This window comes from Pongo abelii, chromosome 2 (genome assembly GCF_028885655.2).
Source record: "Pongo abelii isolate AG06213 chromosome 2, NHGRI_mPonAbe1-v2.0_pri, whole genome shotgun sequence".
Taxonomy (NCBI): domain Eukaryota; kingdom Metazoa; phylum Chordata; class Mammalia; order Primates; family Hominidae; genus Pongo; species Pongo abelii.
Window position 1 is genome coordinate 116,293,345 of NC_085928.1, and position 21,379 is coordinate 116,314,723.

At 39.9% G+C, this 21,379-nt stretch overlaps 1 protein-coding gene across 1 annotated transcript in view; it reads right to left on the bottom strand.

Annotated features, from left to right (window-relative positions):
* The window catches only part of OXSR1 (oxidative stress responsive kinase 1), a 92,584-nt gene that overhangs the window by 35,847 nt on the left and 35,358 nt on the right, over positions 1-21,379 (bottom strand). Inside the window, 2 exon segments of the mRNA NM_001133533.1 lie at positions 3,397-3,452; positions 20,728-20,869. Coding sequence (NP_001127005.1) covers positions 3,397-3,452; positions 20,728-20,869 — 198 coding nt within the window.

Sequence of the window (21,379 nt, forward strand, 5' to 3'; positions counted from 1 at the left end):
CTTACTTAACAAGGTTGTTGTTAAGGATTAAATGACTTAATAATATACTTAGAACAGTCCCTGTAATATATTTTAATACTAAACACTCAATAAGTACTAGGTATTCTTATCACTAACCAGAGAGACAAAGCTGTGCCTTAAAATACTTAAACATGATAAAGACTCAAACAACTTATGTATATACAACATATTTTTTAGGTTCAATTATGAAGAGTTTTTTAACCTACTAAAAACCTTCAAGTAGCTTTAAAATATTCAGAATTTTAAACCCATAACTTAATAATGATCCAGAATTTTTGTTTCTTCAGCTGGTATACCTCTGCTTGTTTCCAAGTGAACCCTGAAGACTAGTTTAAATATTTAGCTAAGGAATGTAAGTGAGAATATCCCCTTTACCAAAATATTCTTGTTAAACAACCTGCACAGCTACAATGCTAAGGAAACATAATCAATCCAACCATAAAGTTAAAAACAGAAACCAAAGAGCAAAAATACCATTTGCCTTTCGTTTTAAATTGCCAACTAAAGAGAAAGAGTAACTTAGATGTGAAAAAAATAATTTAGTTCCCTCGTTAACAAAATTTCAATTAAAGTTCAAGATGGACTTTGGTGCCTACTATGTAACAGGATCAAAAGTAATCATCAAGGAAGACAAGGTCCCCCCCTTTGTGCAACTTCTAATATAGAAGGTAGAATCAGGCAATTATAATACATTATAATAAATGTTATCTATAATAAGGTATGAAAAAATTAGAAGCCCCTAAACTATAAAAACTCTTAAAACATAGGAGAAAAGCTTCATGACACTGGAGTTAGCAATGATTTCTGAGATATAATACCAAATTTCAGGCAACAAAAGAAAAAGTAGATAATCAAAATTTTAAAACTTTTGTACATCAAAGGTCACTATCAACAGAGTGAAAGGCAACCCACAGACTGGGGGAAAATATTTTGCAAATCATACATCTGATAAGGGATTGGCATCCAAAATATGTAAAGAACTCCTACAATTCAACAACAACAACAAAAATAAACACTCCAATTTAAAAATGGGCAAAGGAATTAAGGAGTCATTTCTCCAAAGAAGATATACAAATGGCCAATAAGCACATGAAAAGATGTTCAACATCACTAATCAATAGGGAAATACAAATCAAAACCACAATGAGATAGATAACACCTTATCCCTTAGAATGGCTACCACCTGAAAATACAAAAAACCCAGAAACTAACAAGCGTTGGTGAGGATGTGGAGAAATTGGATTCTTGTGCACTCTTGGTGGGAATGTGGAGAAACTGGATTCTTGTGCACTCTTGGTGGGAATGTAAAATGGTACGGCTGCTATGAAAAATAATACAGCAATTCCTCAAAAACTTAAACACAGAATAACTATACGATAAAGCAATTCTACTTATGAGGATATACCCAAAAGAAATGAAAGCAAGAAACTCAGACAGATATTTGGACGCTCATGTTCACAGCAGCATTATTCATAATGACCAAAAGGTGGAAGCAATTCAAATGCCCACTGATGAATGAATGGATAAACAAAATGCAGCAGATAAATACAATGGAATTATTATTCAGCTTTAAAAAGTAATGAAATTCTGACACTACAACATGAACCTGAAAGACATTATACAAAATGAAATAAAGTCAATCACAAAAGGACAAATATTGTATGACTTCACTGAGGTACTTAAAGTAGTTAAATTCATGGAGACAGAAAGGAGAATGGTGGTCACCCATGGCTGGGGTGAGAGGTGGAATGAGGAATTATTTTTTAGTGGGTACAGTTCAGGACTAGCCTGGCCAACATGGAGAAACACTGTCTCTACTACAAATACAAAAATTAGTCGGGTGGAGTGGTACATGCCTGTAATCCCAACTACTTGGGAGGCTGAGGCACGAGAATCTTTTGAACCTGGAAGGCAGAGGTTGCAGTGAGCCAAGAGTGCACCACTGCACTCCAGCCTGGGCAACAGAGCGAGACTGTCTCAAAAAAAAACAAACAAACAAAAACCCGGTATTCCAGTATATAATTAACCACAATTTATTTATCCATTCTACTAATAAAGGGCATTGGGATTATTTCAAACTTGTCATGATTATGAACACTGTGGCACAGATACGGACGAGTTTCTCTGGGCTATACCCCTAGGAGCAAAAGTCTTACAGTATGCATATCTTCAACTGTAATGAAATGGTTGTACCAATTTATATTCCCATCATCAGAAATGAGATTTTTTTCCTTGCTTTACACCCACACCAACAATCAGTACTGTCAAGATGTTTTTTCCAGGCCAATCAATTTAACGTGTTATCACAATGTGATTTTTACTTTGCATTTAACAAATTACTAGTGTAAGCTTGAACATCTTTTACTACATTTATATTTGGATGTCTTCATTTGGGAAGTGCCTATGCCAGTTTTCTGCCCACTTTTTTAGAGTTGTTTTTTTTCTTTCAGTGAGTTCTTTATATGCTCTACACTTGAGCCCTTTAACAATTATTCATGCTGCAAATATCTTCTCTACTCTGTGTTTTACCTTTTTACTCTGTTAATAGTAATAAACCATTTGTTCCTCTTTTGATGAGTAGAAGTTGCTAATTTTAAAGGAGTCAAATTTATCAATCTTTCCCTTTATATTAGAGCTTTATGTGACTTGGTTAAAATATTTCCTTACCTCACGGACATGAAGATGTTCGCCTAAATTATCTTCTTAAAGATGAAGAAATAATTTAAGATTTGGGTGATTATCTTCCTCCTGCCAAACACCTGACTGTTCTAGCAGTCTGGGACCAAGCTGAGGTTTTCTCAGATGATCTGCTTGCTAGACAATCCCTGGGTACAGTCGTTCTGGAGTCTCAGCCTGGAGGAGGGGGTGTTTCATCAGGATAGCCACTTTTGGTAGGCCCTGGACTGCAACTCTTATCCCTTCAGCTCTGAAACTGCCAAAAGTGCACTTCTACTTCTTGGGCACTTTTTCCTAATTGACAAATACTCCATTTCCCCCAGGACAGAAGAAGCTCTGTATAGCCTCTATATAACGTATTTATTCTTAAACACAATGAAGACCCTCAACTACTTTTCCTTTAAAGGAAAGTACAGAATGCTATGAGAACCCATAGCAGAAGACCCTAATGGAAGTAAGGAGTGGAGAGCTGGAAGAAAACAAGTAATGGTCAGAAAAAAAATGTCTAAGAGCAGAAATGAAGGATGAGTATGAGAAGATATCTTGAGAGTCGGTGGCATCCTATGATGTGTCAACAGAGGATGCTTGAATAGAGATGGTCCAGGGAACAGGAAAGAATGCTGATTAAGGAAACATAAAAGATAAGTAATGTGGTTCCACTGACCATTAAATCAAATAAAAAGAAATACTAATCATTACCTGCAATCTGTACTGAGCCATCTTCTCCAAGAAGAATGTTTCCAGCTTTCACATCTCTTTAAAAAAAGAAAAAAGTTATGTATCAAAAAACACCTATTCTTTGGAGTAACATAATTTAAGCAATGGTTTACTATATTCATGTAATACTAGCAATATTTAAATGTTCTATTTTATATTAAAGGATATTAAGACTAATAGTAAAATTGTAGTCACTGGTACTAGAAACCCAAACATTAAAAAGAAAGCTAGAAAAGTTCTTACTATAATATCTAGAAAACACAAGTGATCAAATATTCTTGATCGGGATAAAAGTGGCCAAAGAATGTGACCCTCACCTAATTCTACATTTTGAAATATATTTTTTTCTATACCCCAATGAATTATCAAATTTTTAAAATCATCAGTATGCAACTGAAAACAGGGAACATTCTTTGCCTGTAACAAAAAGACGGAAATTACTCAGGCATCTCTACAGTTTTAACTATTTATAACAAGTAATATAGAAAAACATTCTTGTTTTAAAAACCTAAACACAACTAAAAAAGCCAAAATCCCTTTGACCATCATTCTCAAGTCTAAGTACTCTCTCCAAAGTTTTCAACTATTATCAGTCTGTTTAATAGAATATATACCGATGACATACCCAGGCTTTTCTCCCAATGTAAACAATATTATACTATCCATTCAAATCTACAACTTAGTTTTTTTGTTTTGTTTTTTTAGCAAAAACAAGTTTTTGACAAAATTTAAAATCCTTAAATCCTAAGAGTAGCAAAACCATTTCTTGATAACCTAGAGGAACTCTCACAATTTACAGGGAAAGTACAAGGGGGTTCTACTGCAGCATTGTTTGTAATAAAAAACAAAAACTAGTAACAGCCAGCAACAGTAGAAAGGTTAAATTACTTCAATTACATCCATGAAATAATGTCAATCAACATGTTGTGACATGAAATGCTAACATACATTATTAAATGAACAAATCAAATAAGAGACCAGTGCATTTCATATGACACCATTAATGTTACACAAACACACCCCTTTCCCTTGCCAAATGCGATTTTTGTGGAGATTAATGGAATTGAAGTCTAGGGAACAGTGTTTGAATAACTTGTGGGAATACAGTCATTTTGTAATTAAAAGTAAATATAATCAAATAAGCAAAAGAAAGGCAGCCCTTGAAGCTACACAAGAAAGAAAAGCAAGGCCTGCTCATGGAAGAACGTCTTATTTGTCATGAAAAGGAGCCAGTGAAAAGCGCAGCACTTCATCCTATCCCTGTCCCCTTTTTCCTCCATGTTTAGATATAACCATTCCTTGGCAAACAATGAACAAGAGTTTCACAACTGTGTGCAGAAGCAGCATCACACTACAGTATATAATGCCTTTCCTGAGTATACACTGAAGCATAAGGAAATCATGTTACTGAGTATTTTGTACTGCTTATAATCCCAAGCAATTTATAGGTAGTTCTCCCAGAGGCTGACTTAGTAGAGTGCAGGCCAGCCTGCTTTACTCCATGAATCTAGTCTCAGATTCTAGTCACTACAAACAGGAGAGAATAGAGGACATTCTCTTTCCTTTGTGACAAAGATCATCCAACTGAGTCAACCACTAACTTCCAACTCCCTTTTCTGAGCTCACCTAAAACCCAATGAGGGAAGAAAAGTATAGTTTAGTCACTCCCTTCTCTGTGTTTTTGCAGAAGGCTGTACTATAATGTTAGCAAGGAGTATTACATGATCATATTTCTAGGTCTGTCTCCCTTCCTTATTTCACCATGAGCTAGATCTGGGCCTGTATCTTAATATACTACTATAGTCACCTGTACTTACTTAGCATTATTATTAGTACATAGGAAGCATTCTGCAAATAGAAGGAGATATTCTTCACATAGATTTAAATAACTATTTAAATTTTTTACTATTACATAACCATTAAGGAGATGACCTGCCTCAAATCCTCTTCCTGGGAAAAAAAAAAAAAGTAGTGTATACAATAAGAAAGAAAAAATGCCAACCAAACACTAAAAAATACTAGACTGTTCCCTCCCTGCTTCCCCAATCCCTACTCCCCACCTCCTAACTCTGTTCCAGACGTCGGGGTTATAAACTAATATGTTACAGTCAAAAATGGGAACAATCTAATTATCCATCAAAAGGAGACCAGTTAAGCTGTGGTTATCTAAACCATAAAATACTATGAATACTAATAAACATACATGTTGACATGGAACTATCTCCAAATACATTATTAAGTGAAAAATGAATGCTAAATATAGTATGTGGCCATTTGTATTTTCTTTAAAAGAAAAACATGACACACATTATGCTTATATTGAGACATACATTATGCTTATATTGAGACATATATTATGCTTATATTGACATAAAATATCTCTTAAAGGAGTCACAAGAAAATGGCAACAAGTGATTCCCCTTGGACCACGGTATTGTGGATTCATAAAAAGGAGAAGACTTAATAGTTTATGTTTTAGGACAGTTTCAGATTTACATAAAAGTTAAGAAGTTAGTGCATAGGAGTTCCTACACACCTCACACTTAGTTTCCCCTATTATTAACATCGTATATTAGTTTAGTACTTTTGCTACAATAAATGAACCAGTATTCACATATCATGATTAGATAAAGTCCACAGTTTATTCAGATTTCTTTACTTTTTACCTAATGTCCTTTTTCAGTCCCAGGATCCTGCCCAGGATACCATATTATATTATACTCAGCTGCCATGTCTCCTTAGGCTCCTTTTGGTTGTGACAGTTTTTCACATTTTCTTTGTTTTTGAGAATCTTGACAGTTTTCAGAAGTAATGGTCAAGCATTTGGTAGAATGCCCCTCTACTGGAATGTATACAATGTTTTTTTCATGGTTAGATTGGTGTCAGGGGATTTTGTAAGGAAAACCATAAAAGTAAGGTGCCATTTTCATCACATCATAGGAAAGACACATAGTATCAATATAATTTAACATCAGTGATGCTGAGAAGACTTATTTTGTACCATACACCATTTTGTGCTGTTTGAATTTTTAAAGCCATATATACATATTACTCACTCAAATCATGTTTTATAAGTTTTAGTCTTTCATAAGTGAAGAGACAATAATCCATTTTCAGCAGAGCCTGCACTTTGAGTGACTACTTTTCCTGATCAATGCCCCAGATAATCAATCCATGTTTCCCTTTTGAAACCAAAAGTACAATCTGTAGAATAGCTTCCAGGAGTAAAAGCAGAATAGCACAATTCACTGGACAATAAAAAAACACCACAGTCTGCCCTCAAACAGGACAACTAACCTTTCAAGGAAAAGATTTGTAACTAAATATCTGGAAATCAATATAGTCCCCAGTTAAAGAACTTTTTTACTCTGCCACAAAGAATATCAAGCAAATCAGCAGTTCCAAAAGCTAAATCCTCTACCCACTCTTAAGTAGCAAGAAGAGTTTTGTTTTTTACTGCTTAATGTCATTTCTCACATGTCACTGTTGCCCCAAAGTTACACATTCCTTCTAAAATTAAAAGGAATATTATAGACATGCTTGACTTTTCATTAATACAGAACACAAGTTTCTGCCCATAGCATTTTTATTACTCATCAATAGGCACTGTTTATAGAAAACTTGAAAAAGGTCAAGAAAAGCAATGAATCAAAACCAAAGCTGTAAATACACTACATTTAAGCATCTTAAACTGACAAAATATCCAACATTTCTGTTACAGCCAGCCTCTCTAATGGGAAAAATATTTGGGTAGATACAGAGAGAAAAGTCTGATTTAGAGACCCATTCATCCTACTCAAAACCTCTAAAGCCTAGAAGTCAAAAAGAAAACACAGTAGAGATAGAGGAAAATTACTTTACCTAATCCACTAGGCTGACATACAAATCCACCTGAAATCACAAATGGACTTTGAAGACATGAGAAGTAGCAAGACATCCTAAAAATATCTGCCTCTGCTTCCCAATAAAACAACTTTCTCCTAAGCCTAGGTCTCAGTGTATTACAGATCTGGTTACTGCTAAAGTCTAAGTAATAGTCTCAGCCTTGGCTGCACATTAGAATTACCTAGGGAACCTTTAAAAGTCCCAATGCCAAGGCCTCATTCCAAACCAATTAAATAAATTTCTGGCAGTGGACCCAGGTATCAATACTTCTTAAAGCTTTCCATATTCCAATATGCAGCCCAGGGTGAAAGTCTATGATTTAAAGTGTCAGAGAATTCCCATTCCAGCTAAATGGTGAATGCTGCGTTGGAAAACAAACTTTCATCACTACTATACAGGCCCTTGACCCAAAACACACCCTTCCCTTGCTACAAACACAGAGAGATGCTGGATAAATTAGGGGCAAAATATCACACAGCTAGATGCAAAGTAAGGAAAAAATTCTCAAGGTTCAGAAATGAAAGAGACACTTAAGAGGCAGAGCAGTAGGTAAGACCTGGGAGACAGAAGAGGGAAACTGGCCAATGGCTAGGGGGCTCAGGTTTTCAAATCCACAGGTAATAGAAAACATGGCACTGGGCCGATATAAGGTTAGGAGCTAAAACTGAAACTCCCTAAATAAAACCAAGACCCTTGAAAGACTAGGCAACAATGAAAGATATGCTTACCAAAGGTTAGACAGGACAGCTACATTAAAATAAGATCTTAATTATCTTTATAAAACATTTAAGACCCAATTGTCTTTACAACAAATGAGATCTAACTATCTTTAAAACAAAAACATTTCTAGGAGTAAAAAGGTCATTTTATAGGAGTAAAAAGGTCACTTTATAGGAGTAAAAAAGTCATTTTATAGGAACAAAAGGAATAATTCACCAGGAAAATAACAATCCTGAACCTGTATGTACCTATAACATCTATCACAGTGTTCAAAGGAGTCCTTAGGGTTATAGGGGTTCCTGGGACCGTGCCACAGATAGCTGGATAGGTTCCAATGCAACCTGATACTTAGATCCCCGCTCAAAGGATGCTGATTTGCAGGTTAGCTGATATGAAGGACCAGACAGAATGCCCAAGTGAGGTACATACTGTCTAATGCCCAACGAGTCCAAATAGTGTTAGGCCTCCTTTTTGGTGGTGTGGTGAGGGTAGCAGAGGGTCAAAGAGACAGCAGTTTTTCCTCAACTGTCAAAGGGACTAAACATTGTGAATCTGCCCAAATAGTCCCATGAAAGTTTATTTGGCAAGCAGGCCTTTGAATTTTGTTGCATCTATCAACTACCCCTGCTGGCAGAGATGTAATAATAGTGCAAATCAGGGCCACTATCTTAATAAACAGGACATCAAGAGATCATCTATACAGGAAAAGCTTTGGACATCAGAAGGTAAAAGAATTTTAGGATGTAATCTTATCCAGTTCAATATGTAATGAGCTTGTCACTTCTGTCTTCACAACAGGAAAAAAGTCTGAAAATCAACAACTCTTCTTAAATCCATCAGAGGCTGAGGTCACAGGGCAAACTCCTGTCTCCAAAAATGTAGACGGGAAGATAGAATTACAGTTTAACGGAGCAGATGCCCAGCAGCAGAAGACTATTGCTGGAGTCAGTACTGGGGTATAAAAACTTAAATTGTAGTTGACACGTCTGGAGGCTCAGTGTGGAACAGCTTGAGAGTTAAAAACCCCAAGGGGACCCAGTCTAAGGGAGACTCATACACTTGGATGAGTTGGATGAGCTTTACCTCCTACAGCCCCACGAGATTCTCGGGGTATAGACAGGAGAAAATTCCCCTAATTTCCCACAGGAGGAAGAAAAAAGTAACCAATTTGAAATATGCCCTAAGCATTCTATTCTCCTTAACAAAAACCTACCCTCAAGGGAAACTATTTTATCAGAGCTTAACCACCTTGGTTTTACCAGAACCTAACCCATCTACAGGACAGGAAATACCCAGTCTCAGTCCCATCAAGCCTTGCTGTCTCACCTTGTGGGGGGAACTGAGAAGCACTTGTGCAGTTGACAGCCCAGGAGCACAGGCTCACTAAAAAGACTGAGCTGGGTAGGGGAGACAAAAATATTGATAGAAGTCAGAGGAAAAAGAACACCATACCTGAACAAAAGTATGAATTAACATCCCACATCTCAGAAACCATGCAATCAAGCAGAGTGGAGTGAATTGTTTAAAGTGTCAAGAGGAAAAAAAAAAAAAAGCCAACCTAGAATTCTGTATCCAGCAAAATTATCCTTCAAAAGTAAAGAAGTACTTCTCTCAGACAAATAAAAACTGAGGGACTTTGCAGTGAACAGACCTGCCTTCCAAGAAATGTTAAAAGAACTTCTTGGCCAGGGCGCGGTGGCTCACGCCTGTAATCCCAGCACTTTGGGAGGCCGAGGCGGGTGGATCACGAGGTCAGGAGATTGAGACCATCCTGGCTAACGGGTGAAACCCCGTCTCTACCAAAAATACAAAAACTTAGCCGGGCGTAGTGGCAGGCGCCTGTAGTCCCAGCTACTCGGGAGGCTGACACATGAACCCGGAAGGCAGAGCCGAGATTGCGCCATTGCACTCCAGCCTGGGCAACAGAGCGAGACTCCGTCTCAAAAAAAAAAAAAAGTCTAATCGATATCCTAAGAGAGGAAAGGAAATGGAATCATATGAAATGCTCAATTGAAACCAAAGAAGGGCCAGACGTGGCAGCTCATGCCTGTAATCCCAGCACTCTGGAAGGCCGAGGCAGAAGGATTGCTTGAACCCAGGAGTTCGAGACCAGCCTAGGCAACATTAGAATTACCTGGGGGAATTTTTAAAAAGGTCCCAATGCCAAAGCGTAGGACCCTGTCTCTATACAGATAAAAAAAAAAAAAATAGCCAGGCATAGTAGTGAGCACCTGTGGGGCAGCTATTTGGGAGTCTGAGGCAGGAGAATTACTTGAGCCCAAGAGGTCAAGGCTGCAGTGAGCCCTGTTCATGCTGCTGCACTCCAGCCTGAGTGACAGAGTGAGCCCCTGTCAATCAATCAAACAATAACCAAATAAGGCAGAAAAAGAAAGACACAAAAAGATGTAATCTTAAAAATTAACTATTTAACCCTAATCCTTGAGCAAATAGGAAAGCAAAGACCCAGAAAAGTAACTAATAAAAGAAAAAAAAATCAGACTACTACAAATTGTAAAGCTAAGGTTTCAATGAGTAATCACAACATGGAGAAAAAAGCAAGGTACCATACCCCACCAAACATGCACATGCACATACACACACACACACACACACACACACACACACACACACACACACTCCTTAACTGGGTTACTCTTAGAATAACAGCATTTTTTAATTTTTATTTTTATTTTTTTGAGATGGAGTCTTGCTCTGTCGCCCAGGCTGGAGTGCAGTGATGCAATCTCAGCTCACTGCAACCTCCACCTCCCACGTTCAGGCGATTCTCCTGCCTTAGCCTCCCGAGTAGCTGGGACTACAGGTGCGTGCCACCACACCCGGCTGACTTTTTGTATTTTTAGTAGAGACAGGGTTTCACCGTGTTAGTCAGGATGGTCTCAATCTCCTGACCTCATGATCCACCCACCTCAACCTCCCAAAGTGCTGGGATTACAGGTGTGAGCCACTGCACCCGGCCTAGAATATCAGCATTTTTAAAAACTCCATATATGATAGGTAAAAATCAGTCATCTACAGAACCATTCCACTCTGGGAAAAAATGAGTAATTATTTCTAGTTGCCTAAATTTTCTAACCTGCTTCAGTCTTACAAAGAAAAAGAAACTTCTTTTTATGAGGATGAATGAGAACAACTCACTCTAAGGAATAATGTATAAACTCTAAGGAATCTTGGAAACACCGAGGGTCCCCAATTTATGATGGTTCAGTTTTGACTTAATGATATTTTCTACTTGCAATGGAGTTGTGTCCCAATAAACCCATCCTAAGTTGAGAAGCATCTGTACTCTTAAAACAATAAGAATTTCCATCTAAAACTGTACCTAATCAATTTTTCCTGTACCTGGTTAACATGTTAACAAATCGCTAAAAATGTGGTACGGCCAAAGAGGAAGCATTTGTGAATATTTTTCCGGCACTGTTAAGTAGAAAAAATGTTCTGAAAAACAGAAAATTCTAGTCCTCTGGATTATGATAATTGTATGTATGCATATCTTGATATTAGCAATTAACATAATTCAATTAATTACCTCAGTTCTGATTCCATGTTCATCAAATAATCTTGTGGGAAAAAAGTGCCACAGACTAATTGGCCTTCAATGTCTGGATGGATGGAAGGAGGGAAGGAAGGAAGGAAGGGAGGGAGGGAGGGGAGGGGAGGGGAGGGGAAGGGAAGGGAGGGGAGAGGGGGGAGGGAGGAAGGATGGGGGAGGTGGGGAGGGAAGGAGAAGAAAGCAAACAAAGCAAGCTAGAAATTTTTACTGGGGACATGACCATCCCGAAGAAAGGCAACATTTCACAGCCTTCCATGCAGGCTAGATATAACCATGTGACTAAAGTTCTAGCCACTGTGATGCGAAAAAAAGTGGTTTCTACAACTTCCTAGTTGTTCCCTTAACATAGGTGTTCTTGATCCCAGCACTACTGATATTTGGGCTGGGTAATTCTGTTGTAAGGGGCTTCCTGGACATGATAGGATAAATTTAGCAGCATCCCTGGCCTCCACCCATTACATGTCAGTAGTACATTCCACTACCCAACTCCAGCCCCTGTTGTGACAACCAAAAATGGCTCCAGGTATTGCTAAATGTCCTGAGAACCACTGCTAATAGGAAATGGCATAACCTCTATTTCCCCTTTCCTTCCTTCATTCCTTCCACTGAAATGTGGATGTGGTGGAAATCAACTTGGGCCATGAAGCAAGAACTTAGAGCTGGTACAGCAATAAAATCAGAGCCTGAGTCCCTGACTCCATGGAGTCATCATACTGGACTGATGTCATTTATGCCCAGACTATCATGTGAAAGAAAAACAAAATTATCTTCTATAGCCCTGTAAATCACAGGTTGGCAAACTACAGCCCACAAACTGAATCCAGTCCATTGCCTGTTTCTGTAAAAGATGCAACCATGCCTACTCAGCTACAGATTGTCTATAGCTGCTTTCATACCAGAAAAACAATGTAGTGGTGACAGAGAACATCTCACCCACAAAGTCTAAAATATTTGCTATCTGGCCCTTTACAGAAAAGGTTTGCCAGCCTCTGGTGTACAAAATAATGACAATGACCGTTCACTGATTCTTGTGTGCTAAATACTATTCTAAGTGCATTGCAAACATTACCTCATTTAATCTTCACAACTACTTTATGAGATAGATACTATCTCATCCCTATGTTATACATGAGAAAATAAGGCAAAAGAGAGATTAAATAACTTGCCAGAGGTCACCCAATTAGTGACAGAGCTGGGATCTGAATCTAGGCAGTCTGCTTCTAAAGCCTGCTAAGAAAGACCGTGCTAATCAATGAAGCTGAGTATCCATTGACTTAATATCAGTTACATTTTTTTGGTCGCTAACTCAATAGAATTTTAGTCTGCCACTGAGATTAATTTTAAATATATTGTGTTGTCCTCTTTTACTTAGCATATCAATATACCTATTTTTTCAAGTCAAAGTTTTTACTTCAGAACACTGATGAAAGTATCTTCTTTTTCCTAAACCTTTACATATCTAGAGTTTCTATAGCGAATAGCAAAATTAACCCAAAACATACACTGAAGTATACATTTAGGGTCACTGTCTCTTTTTTTTTTTTTTTTTTACAGAATGCAATGAGTGGATTCATATCCATTTCAGGCACAAAGAAATTCAGTTTCTGCTTTATTTTGTATGACTATAACATCTACTTTGCATAATGTATCAACTCTCATTTAACTAAGTGAGTAACATCCTTTTTAAAAGTGGCCTAAAATGCTGCCATTTCAAAAGCATTACCTTGACATAATGTCATTGTTAAAAATGTCCTGGGAATTCCCATTCAGAATTGCCCTCAAAGTTAGCTTATAAGCCACTGAAAAACTCTAGACCCATTGTATAAGCTTGAGCAAATCCCCTAATAAAGCCTCTTTTTTTCACCAGCAAAGTAAGATTAATAACAGCAATGTATTACCCATACATGTGACAATATATAAAGTTTCTTGTTTCAAAATTAATTTTAAGAATACAAAATATAATAACTTTTTTTCTTTACAGATTTTCTTTAGGAATTTCTTTAGATAGAACAAAAATGTATTTATTTCTTAACGATAATCTCCAGGCAACCAAATGCACATGAAGAGTGGGGTCTTCCAGCTACAGCTGAGCGAAGAAATAGATAAATCTTCCCCCTTAAAAAGCAATCTTAAAGCTGGACAAATATGACAAAACAACCATTTCAGTGCTCTGGAAATCAACCTGAGAAACATTTTATGCTTGAAAAACAGCTGCACTTCAGATAAGAACATTGAGACTCTATGGTGTTCTGCTCTGGGACTAGCCCCATCACTTCCTGGCCCCAGCTCAGTCAGCATGGAGGTTCTAAGGCAGACAGACCACAATGACTGGCATCTTCTCTGCCACAGTTAAAAGAGGCTCCTTTGAATGGACATGGTAGGCAACACCTACACCCAGTGACACTGTCAACTAAAGTGACATTCTGAAGGCGGACCAGCAGGAGAAGGTCATCAGTGGCTCTACTAGCCTGTTGTATCAGTCTAGATAGAGACTAACATATTCTTGGCCAAAGGTACACAGTGGAGACAAAGATGCCCCTGCTATTCACACACTCCTGGCCAACCCTGAGGATGTGCACATGAGCATAGGGCCTATCCAAAAATGAAACCCAGGCAAACTGGAAAACAGAAACTGAACTTAGAAAATGTTCATTTCTAAACCCACAGAAAGATCCAATGGAAGACAGCCAATCAGAACCCTCCACTGATCATCTTCCCCACAGAAACACCAAATTGAACAACTAACTACATGAAAAAGCACCTTCATAAGAACCAAAACTCAGGTGAGTGATCACAGTACCTGATTTCAACTTCACATCACTGTTAGAGACACTAATGGTGATAGGAAAGACAGTCTTGAATTGTCAATGCCACCCCTTCCCCATCCCCCGGCAGTAGCTGCAGGGCACAGAGAGAGAATCTGTGCTTGCATTGGAACTCAGTGCTGCTCTGCCACAGCAGAATGCAACACCAGGCAGAACGTAGCCAGCACCCATGGAGGAAGCACTTAGACCAGCTCTAGCCAGGGGAAATTGCCCACCTCAGCAGTCAGAACCTGAGTTCTGTCAAGCCGTGCCTCTGCAAGCTAAAGTTCTCTAGGGTCCTAAATAAATTTGCAAGGCAGTCAAGGCTACAAAGAATGCAATTCCTGGGCAAGTTCTGGCGCTGTACTGGACTTGGAGCCAGTGGACTTGCAGAGCACACAACCCAGTGAGACACCAATGGGGCAGCCAAGGGACTGCTTGTGCCACCCCTTCCCCCTACCCCAGGCAGCACAGCTTGCAGCTCTGGGAGAGATTCCTTCTTCTGCTTGAAGAGAGGAGAGGGAAGAGTAGAGGACTTTGTTTTGCAACTTGAATATCAGCTCAGCCACAGTGGGACAGGGTACCAGGCGGAGTCTAGCTCCTAGATGCATTTCTAGACACCCTGGGCCAGAAGGGAACTCATTGCCTTAAAGAAAAGGACCTAGTTCTGGTAGGATTCATTATCTGCTAACTAAGGAGCCTTTGGTCCCTGTATAATTGGCAGTGGCAGCCAACCTGTACTTGCTGTGGACCTTAGGTGAGACTCAGAGATGTGCTGGCTTCAGGTGTGACCCAGCACATTCCAAGCTATGGTGGCTACAGGGAGGGACTCCTTCTGTTTGATAAGAGGGAAAAGTAAAGGGGACTTTGTCTTGCAGCTTAGTTACCAGCTGGACCATGGCTAGGTAGAGCACCAAGCAGGCGCTTGGGGTCCCCAATTCCAGGCCTTGGCTCCTAGATGGCATTTCTGGACATGCCCTGGGCCAGAGGACAGCCAGCTGCCCTGAAGGGAGAGTCCTAGGACTGGCAGCATTCACCCCAAGCTGACTGAAGAGCCCTTGGGCCCCAACTGAACACTGGGGGTAGCCAGGCAGTACCTGCCATGAGCTTGGGGCAGTGGTGGCCATGGGGAGAGACTCCTCTACTTGTGGAAAGGGGAGGGAAGAGTGGGAAGGACTCTGTCTTGTGGTTTGGATGCCAGCTTAGCTGCAGCAGACTAGAGGACCAGGTAGCTTTCTAAGGTTTCCAACTCCAGGCCCTGGCTGATGGCATCTCTGCACCCACCCAGGGTGGGGTAAAATCACTGCCATGAAAGGAGGAACACAGGCCTGGCTGGCTTTGCCATCTGCTGATTGCAGAGCCCTAGGGCCTTGAACAACATAGACAATACCTGGGTAGTGGTTACCATGGGCCCTGGGGAAGACTCAGTGCTGTGATGTCTTCAAGTCTGATCCAGGACAGTCCCAGTGGTGGTAGCCACAGGGGTGCTTGTGTCACCCCACCCCCAGCTCCAGACAGCTCCGTCCAGAGACAGAGAGACTCCATCAGCTTGGGAGAAAGTAAGGAAAGAGAAAAAGTGTCTCTGCCTGGTAATCAGAGAATTCCCCAGGATCTTATCCAAGACCACCAAGGTGGTACCACTATGAGTCTATAAGAGTCCAAGACTAGTCTGGGCAACATAAGAAGACCCAATCTCTACAAAAAAATTTTTTAAAAATTAACCAGGTGTAGGGTCCAGCCCTACGGGGCTTAGCGGGTGTTCTCCCCATATGCGGAGAAGAGAGACTGTAATAAATACAGACACGAGACAAAGAGATAAAGAGAAAACAGCTGGGCCCGGGGGACCACTACCATCAAGAGGTGGAGACCGGTAGTGGCCCGGAATGGCTGGGCGCGCTGATATTTATTGCATACAAGACAAGGGGGGGCAGGGTAAGGAGGGTGAATCTTCTAAGTGACAAGGTGAAGCAAGTCACGTGATCATAGGACAGGGGGCCCTTCCCTTTTAGGTAGCCGAAGCAGAGAGAGAAGGTAGCATACGTCAGCGTTTTCTTCTAAGCACTTATAAGAAAGATCAAAGACTTCAAGACTTTCACTATTTCTTCTACCGCTATCTACTACAAACTTCAAAGAGGAACCAGGAGTACAGGAGGAACACGGAAGTGGACAAGGAGCATGACCACTGAAGCACAGCACCACAGGGAGGGGTTTAGGCCTCCGGATGACTGCGGGCAGGCCTGGATAATATCCAGCCTTCCACAAGAAGCTGGTGGAAGAGAGTGTGCCCTGACTCCTCCAAGGAAAGGAGACTCCCTTTCGCGGTCTGCTAAGTAATGGGTGACTTCCCAGACACTGACATTACCGCTTACCAAGGAGCCCTCAAGTGGCCCTTATGCGGGCGTGACAGAGCGCTCACCTCTTGCCTTCTAGGTCACTTCTCACAATGTCCCTTCAGCACCTGACCCTATACCCGCTGGTTATTCCTAGGTTATATTGGTAATGCAACAAAGAGTAATATTAAAAGCTAATGATTAATAATGTTTATAGTAATGATTGATAATTGTCCATGATCATCTCTATATCTAATTTGTATTATGACTATTCTTATTCTATTTTCTTTATTATACTGAAACAGTTTGTGCCTTCAGCCTCTTGCCTCGGCACCTAAGTAATCTTTCGCCCACAACCAGGCATGGTGGCACATGCCTGTAGTCCCAGCTACTGGAGAGGCTGGGGCAGGAGGATTGCTTGAGCTCAGGAGTTTGAGCTGCAAGTGAGCTACAATCATGCCACTACACTCCAGTCTGGGTGACAGAGAATCTGTCTCTAAAAAGAAAAAAAAAGTCAGTTCCCTTCAAACTCATGCCATCCAGCTTTAATATTATACTTTTTCTCTCTCTTTGTTGTTCATTAAGTCTTGCTTTCCAAGTCATCTTGCCTTATCCCAAGAAACTTTAACAATCACAGAGACAATCCCTGCCTCTGAGTTCACTGATGCCATCTCTAAAGACCCCCTCCTCCACTCTACCTGGGTCATCTACTTCCTCAGTTTTTTATCTTATTATCACCAAAACTGACTCAATTATTAAATTACTAATTCAGACACCCCACTCTCCTATCTTTCGAGATAACGATTCAACTATTCTACTATGACTACTCTGACTTCAAAGATCACTAATCCACTGACCTGCTTGATTTTCCATCAGCCTCATCCAGTTTTCAAGATTTTAATCATGCTCTAATAACTTGACTCCCTCTTGTCCCTTTGTTCTACAAGTTGCCTGTTTGGAGCCCAAGTCCCAAACTGCACATCTTTAGCAAAACTAAAAGACAAAAATGGAGAAAGAGTAATTTTTTTTTCTTTTTGACACAGAGTCTTGCTCTGTTGCCCAGGCTGGAGTGTAATGGCATGATCACAGCTCACTGCAGCCTCAACCTCTGGGGCTCAATTGATCCTCCCACCTCAGCCTCCTGAGTAGCTGAGACCACAGGCATGCACCACCATATCTGGATTTTTTTTTTTTGAGACAGTCTCGCTCTGTCGCCCAAGCTGGAGTGCAGTGGCGCGATCTCGGCTCACTACAAGCTCCGCCTCCCAGGTTCACACCATTCTCCTGCCTCAGCCTCCCAAGTAGCTAGGACTACAGGCACCCACCACCACACCCAGCTAATTTTTTGTATTTTTAGCAGAGGGGGGTTTCACCGTGTTAGCCAGGATGGTCTCAATCTCCTGACCTCATGATCCGCCCACCTCAGCCTCCCAAAGTGCTGGGATTACAGGCAAAAGCCACCATGCCCGGCCCATATCTGGATAATTTTAAAAAATTTTTTTGTAGAGACAAGGTCTCATTATGTTGCCCAGGCTGGTGGGCTCAAGCAGTCCGCCCGCCTCGGCCTCTCAAAGTGCTGGGATTATAGGCGTGAGCCACCATGCCAAGCCAAAAGAGTAATTTTTAATATACAAAAAGCTCAGGATAAAAAAAAGGCAGGAAGATACCAGTAGAAAAATAGGCAAAAGTTGAGCTGGGCTCAGCAGCACATGCCTGTAATCCCTGCTACTTGTGAGACTGAGGTGGGAGGAACGCTTGAGTTCAGGAGCTCAAGACCAGCCTGGGCAACACAGCACGACCCCATTTCAAAATAAAAGAAAAATAGGCAAAAATCACAAGCAGATGCGTCACAACAGGAAATACCAATGGCTTCATATAAATCTGGGTCCAACCGCACTAATATTCCAAGATGTCAAAATTGATACTATTCTTCATGTATCGAAACATGTAAATTAAAAATTTTAATAGGCAAGGCTAGCAAGGGACCAATGAATCTACCATTCTTATGTACTGCTAATAGATGCGTAAATCACTACATTTCTGAAAAGCAATTTGGCAATATCTTTTAAGATTCTTCAAAATGTGTTTTATGGAAAGCTAGATTTTTAAAAATTATAAAAATCACAAGTGTTCATCACAATGTTACAAGCAATATAAACATAAAATATTTGGAGAATGGTTCCATGTATCATATAACAACATGTCACACTACACACTCAGAATCTGAACTCAGGAACAAAACAGATTTAAATAAAATTGTCTCCATTCCAAATCCAGGGACTAGTTTTGGTCCCAAACCAAATGGGTAGGTTTACGCTTCCCTGTTCTTCCCCTTTAAATATATCTAAAATTCCCAGAAATAATCCAACAGACAATCATAAAAGAACTCTGAAAGGAGAAAAGAGGAAAGCCGAGTGGCTAGGGGCCTCGGAACTTGAAGGACAACATGGCATTATGTTTCCTGAGTTTTTCAACATCATAGGAAAGGTTTTAAAAAAAAGTTTCCTGAGCTTTCCTTTAATCTGCTATAACTCAGACTGGGCATTACAGAGCCCTGAAACCCAGAACTACTGATAGATATAGATCAAAAGGAGCCCCAAGCCTGCTCTCTCTCTCTGCCTAAAGGAGCAGAAAAGGGGCAGCCCAGCAGAAATCTAATAGGTGGTCCCATCCCTGACTCCATACTTGGAGTTGCAGGAGAGCCCACCATGCCTAACGAGCAGTTCCAATAAAGGGCAGACAGGGGGACTTCATCCCCTCCCCCATATGCAGTACAGCCGGTAGGCCCACATCACCCACACCAGCAGTACCAGTTGGCACAGCTGGCATCTCTTAGCCCTCCACCTAGCAGCAAAGGACTATGCAGGTCCAGTGTTTCCCAACTCCCCACCCAGAAGCAAAGAGTGGCCCAAGGGAAGAGCCTTCCATCCCCACAGGCAATATCAACAGGGACTGAATGGAAACCCCACTGGCACCAGGTGGGAGTCCACATAATGGGACTAAGAGAGTGCTCACAGACCCACGAGTCCTGAGTCCAGCATCTACCATGTATTCTCCACTTGGCAGCAACCAGCCCAAGGAAATCCACTCCACTCCCATAGGTGGCATGATCAAGGATTGAATGGGAGTCCCCACAGTGCCAGGAGAAAAAAAATCAGACTAGAAAAGCACTGCAAGGGCTCTAAAAATCAAATTATCACTGGAACCATAGCTCACAATAGTACGCCAGGACCTATACACAAAACCTAAACAGGGCACTTAACTACTTAGATAGATTATTTAGATAGGATCATGAAATATTAAAATGCTCTTATTTATTAAAAAAGAAAAAAAGGGCTGGGCACAGTGGCTTATGCCTGTAATCCCAGCACTTTAGAAGGCCATGGCAGGAAGATTGCTTTGAGGCCAGGAGTTCAAGAACAGCCTGGGCAACATAGCAAGACCCCATCTTTATGAAAATTAAAAATTAGCCTGAGAAGGCTGAGGTGGGAGGATCACTTGAGCCCAGGAGTTTGAGGTTGCAGTGAGTTATGATCATGCTACTCCAGCCTGGGTGACTAAGAGAGACCCTGTTTCAAAAAAAAAAAAAAAAGAAAAAAAGGCTGTAATTTAAAAAATGTTATTTTACAAAAAGCTTTTAATAATTTAGGGAAATACTGAAAATATAATGTAAAATTTAAAAAGCAACAGACAAAATTACATATACAGTATTGTTTTAGATATTTTTTAACCATATAAAAGAAAATGGAAAGCAATATTCCAAAATGTTATCAAGTGATTGCCTCTTGGTAAGAAATTATGAATTTTTCCTGTTTTTATATTTTCTGGTTTTACTAAAGTACTTATTTAATGTTTACTAGGTGTATAATTAAGACTCTAATCATAGTGTACTAAAACTAGTGATACAAAGAGCTATGATAACACTCAGAGATCATGATTCTGTAAAAGAGTGGGAATGGCCTTAATGAGATGATGTAACACAAGAGTATTGTCTTTTACATACCTGTGGATCTGTCCATTTTTATGCAGATATTCTAGCCCTTCTAGTACTTCTCGGAGTATCGTAGCAATGGTAGATTCATCTAGGACTCCACTTTTGTGTTCTCCTTTTGCCACAATGTGCTTAATAATATCCAGAACAGAACCTGAAAACAGAAGACATAATTTTCTAAAAATCTCTAAATCATTCAACATAATTCAGATCCATTTTAGAATCAAAACACATGTGAACCTTCTCATAAACTTAACTGTGCAGAAATGAAAAAAACAGCAAATATGAGGAAATACAGAAGTTTAAAATTAATAACTTATTTTCAATTCCAATCTAAAACAAAAAGTAGCTTGCTGATATTCAAATAGTATGCTATGCCAGCATCTCCTTTGGACGTCTAGTGAGAATCTGAAGAGGTAGTAGAGGATATTTAACTGCCGCTAAATAATCCCTAGGTAAACCAGGCTCGTCAGTACTATTATAAGATACCACAAACCAATGTAGGCTTTTAACATCAGATTAGAATATGCACTGCTGTATGACTAAAGATATAAAAATACAATTGAAATGCCAATCAAATCAGGAGCGAAATACTTGGAGGGTAAGGATCACATACATACACAAACTAACTTAGGACTAAAATTATTTTTCAGGTTAATAAATT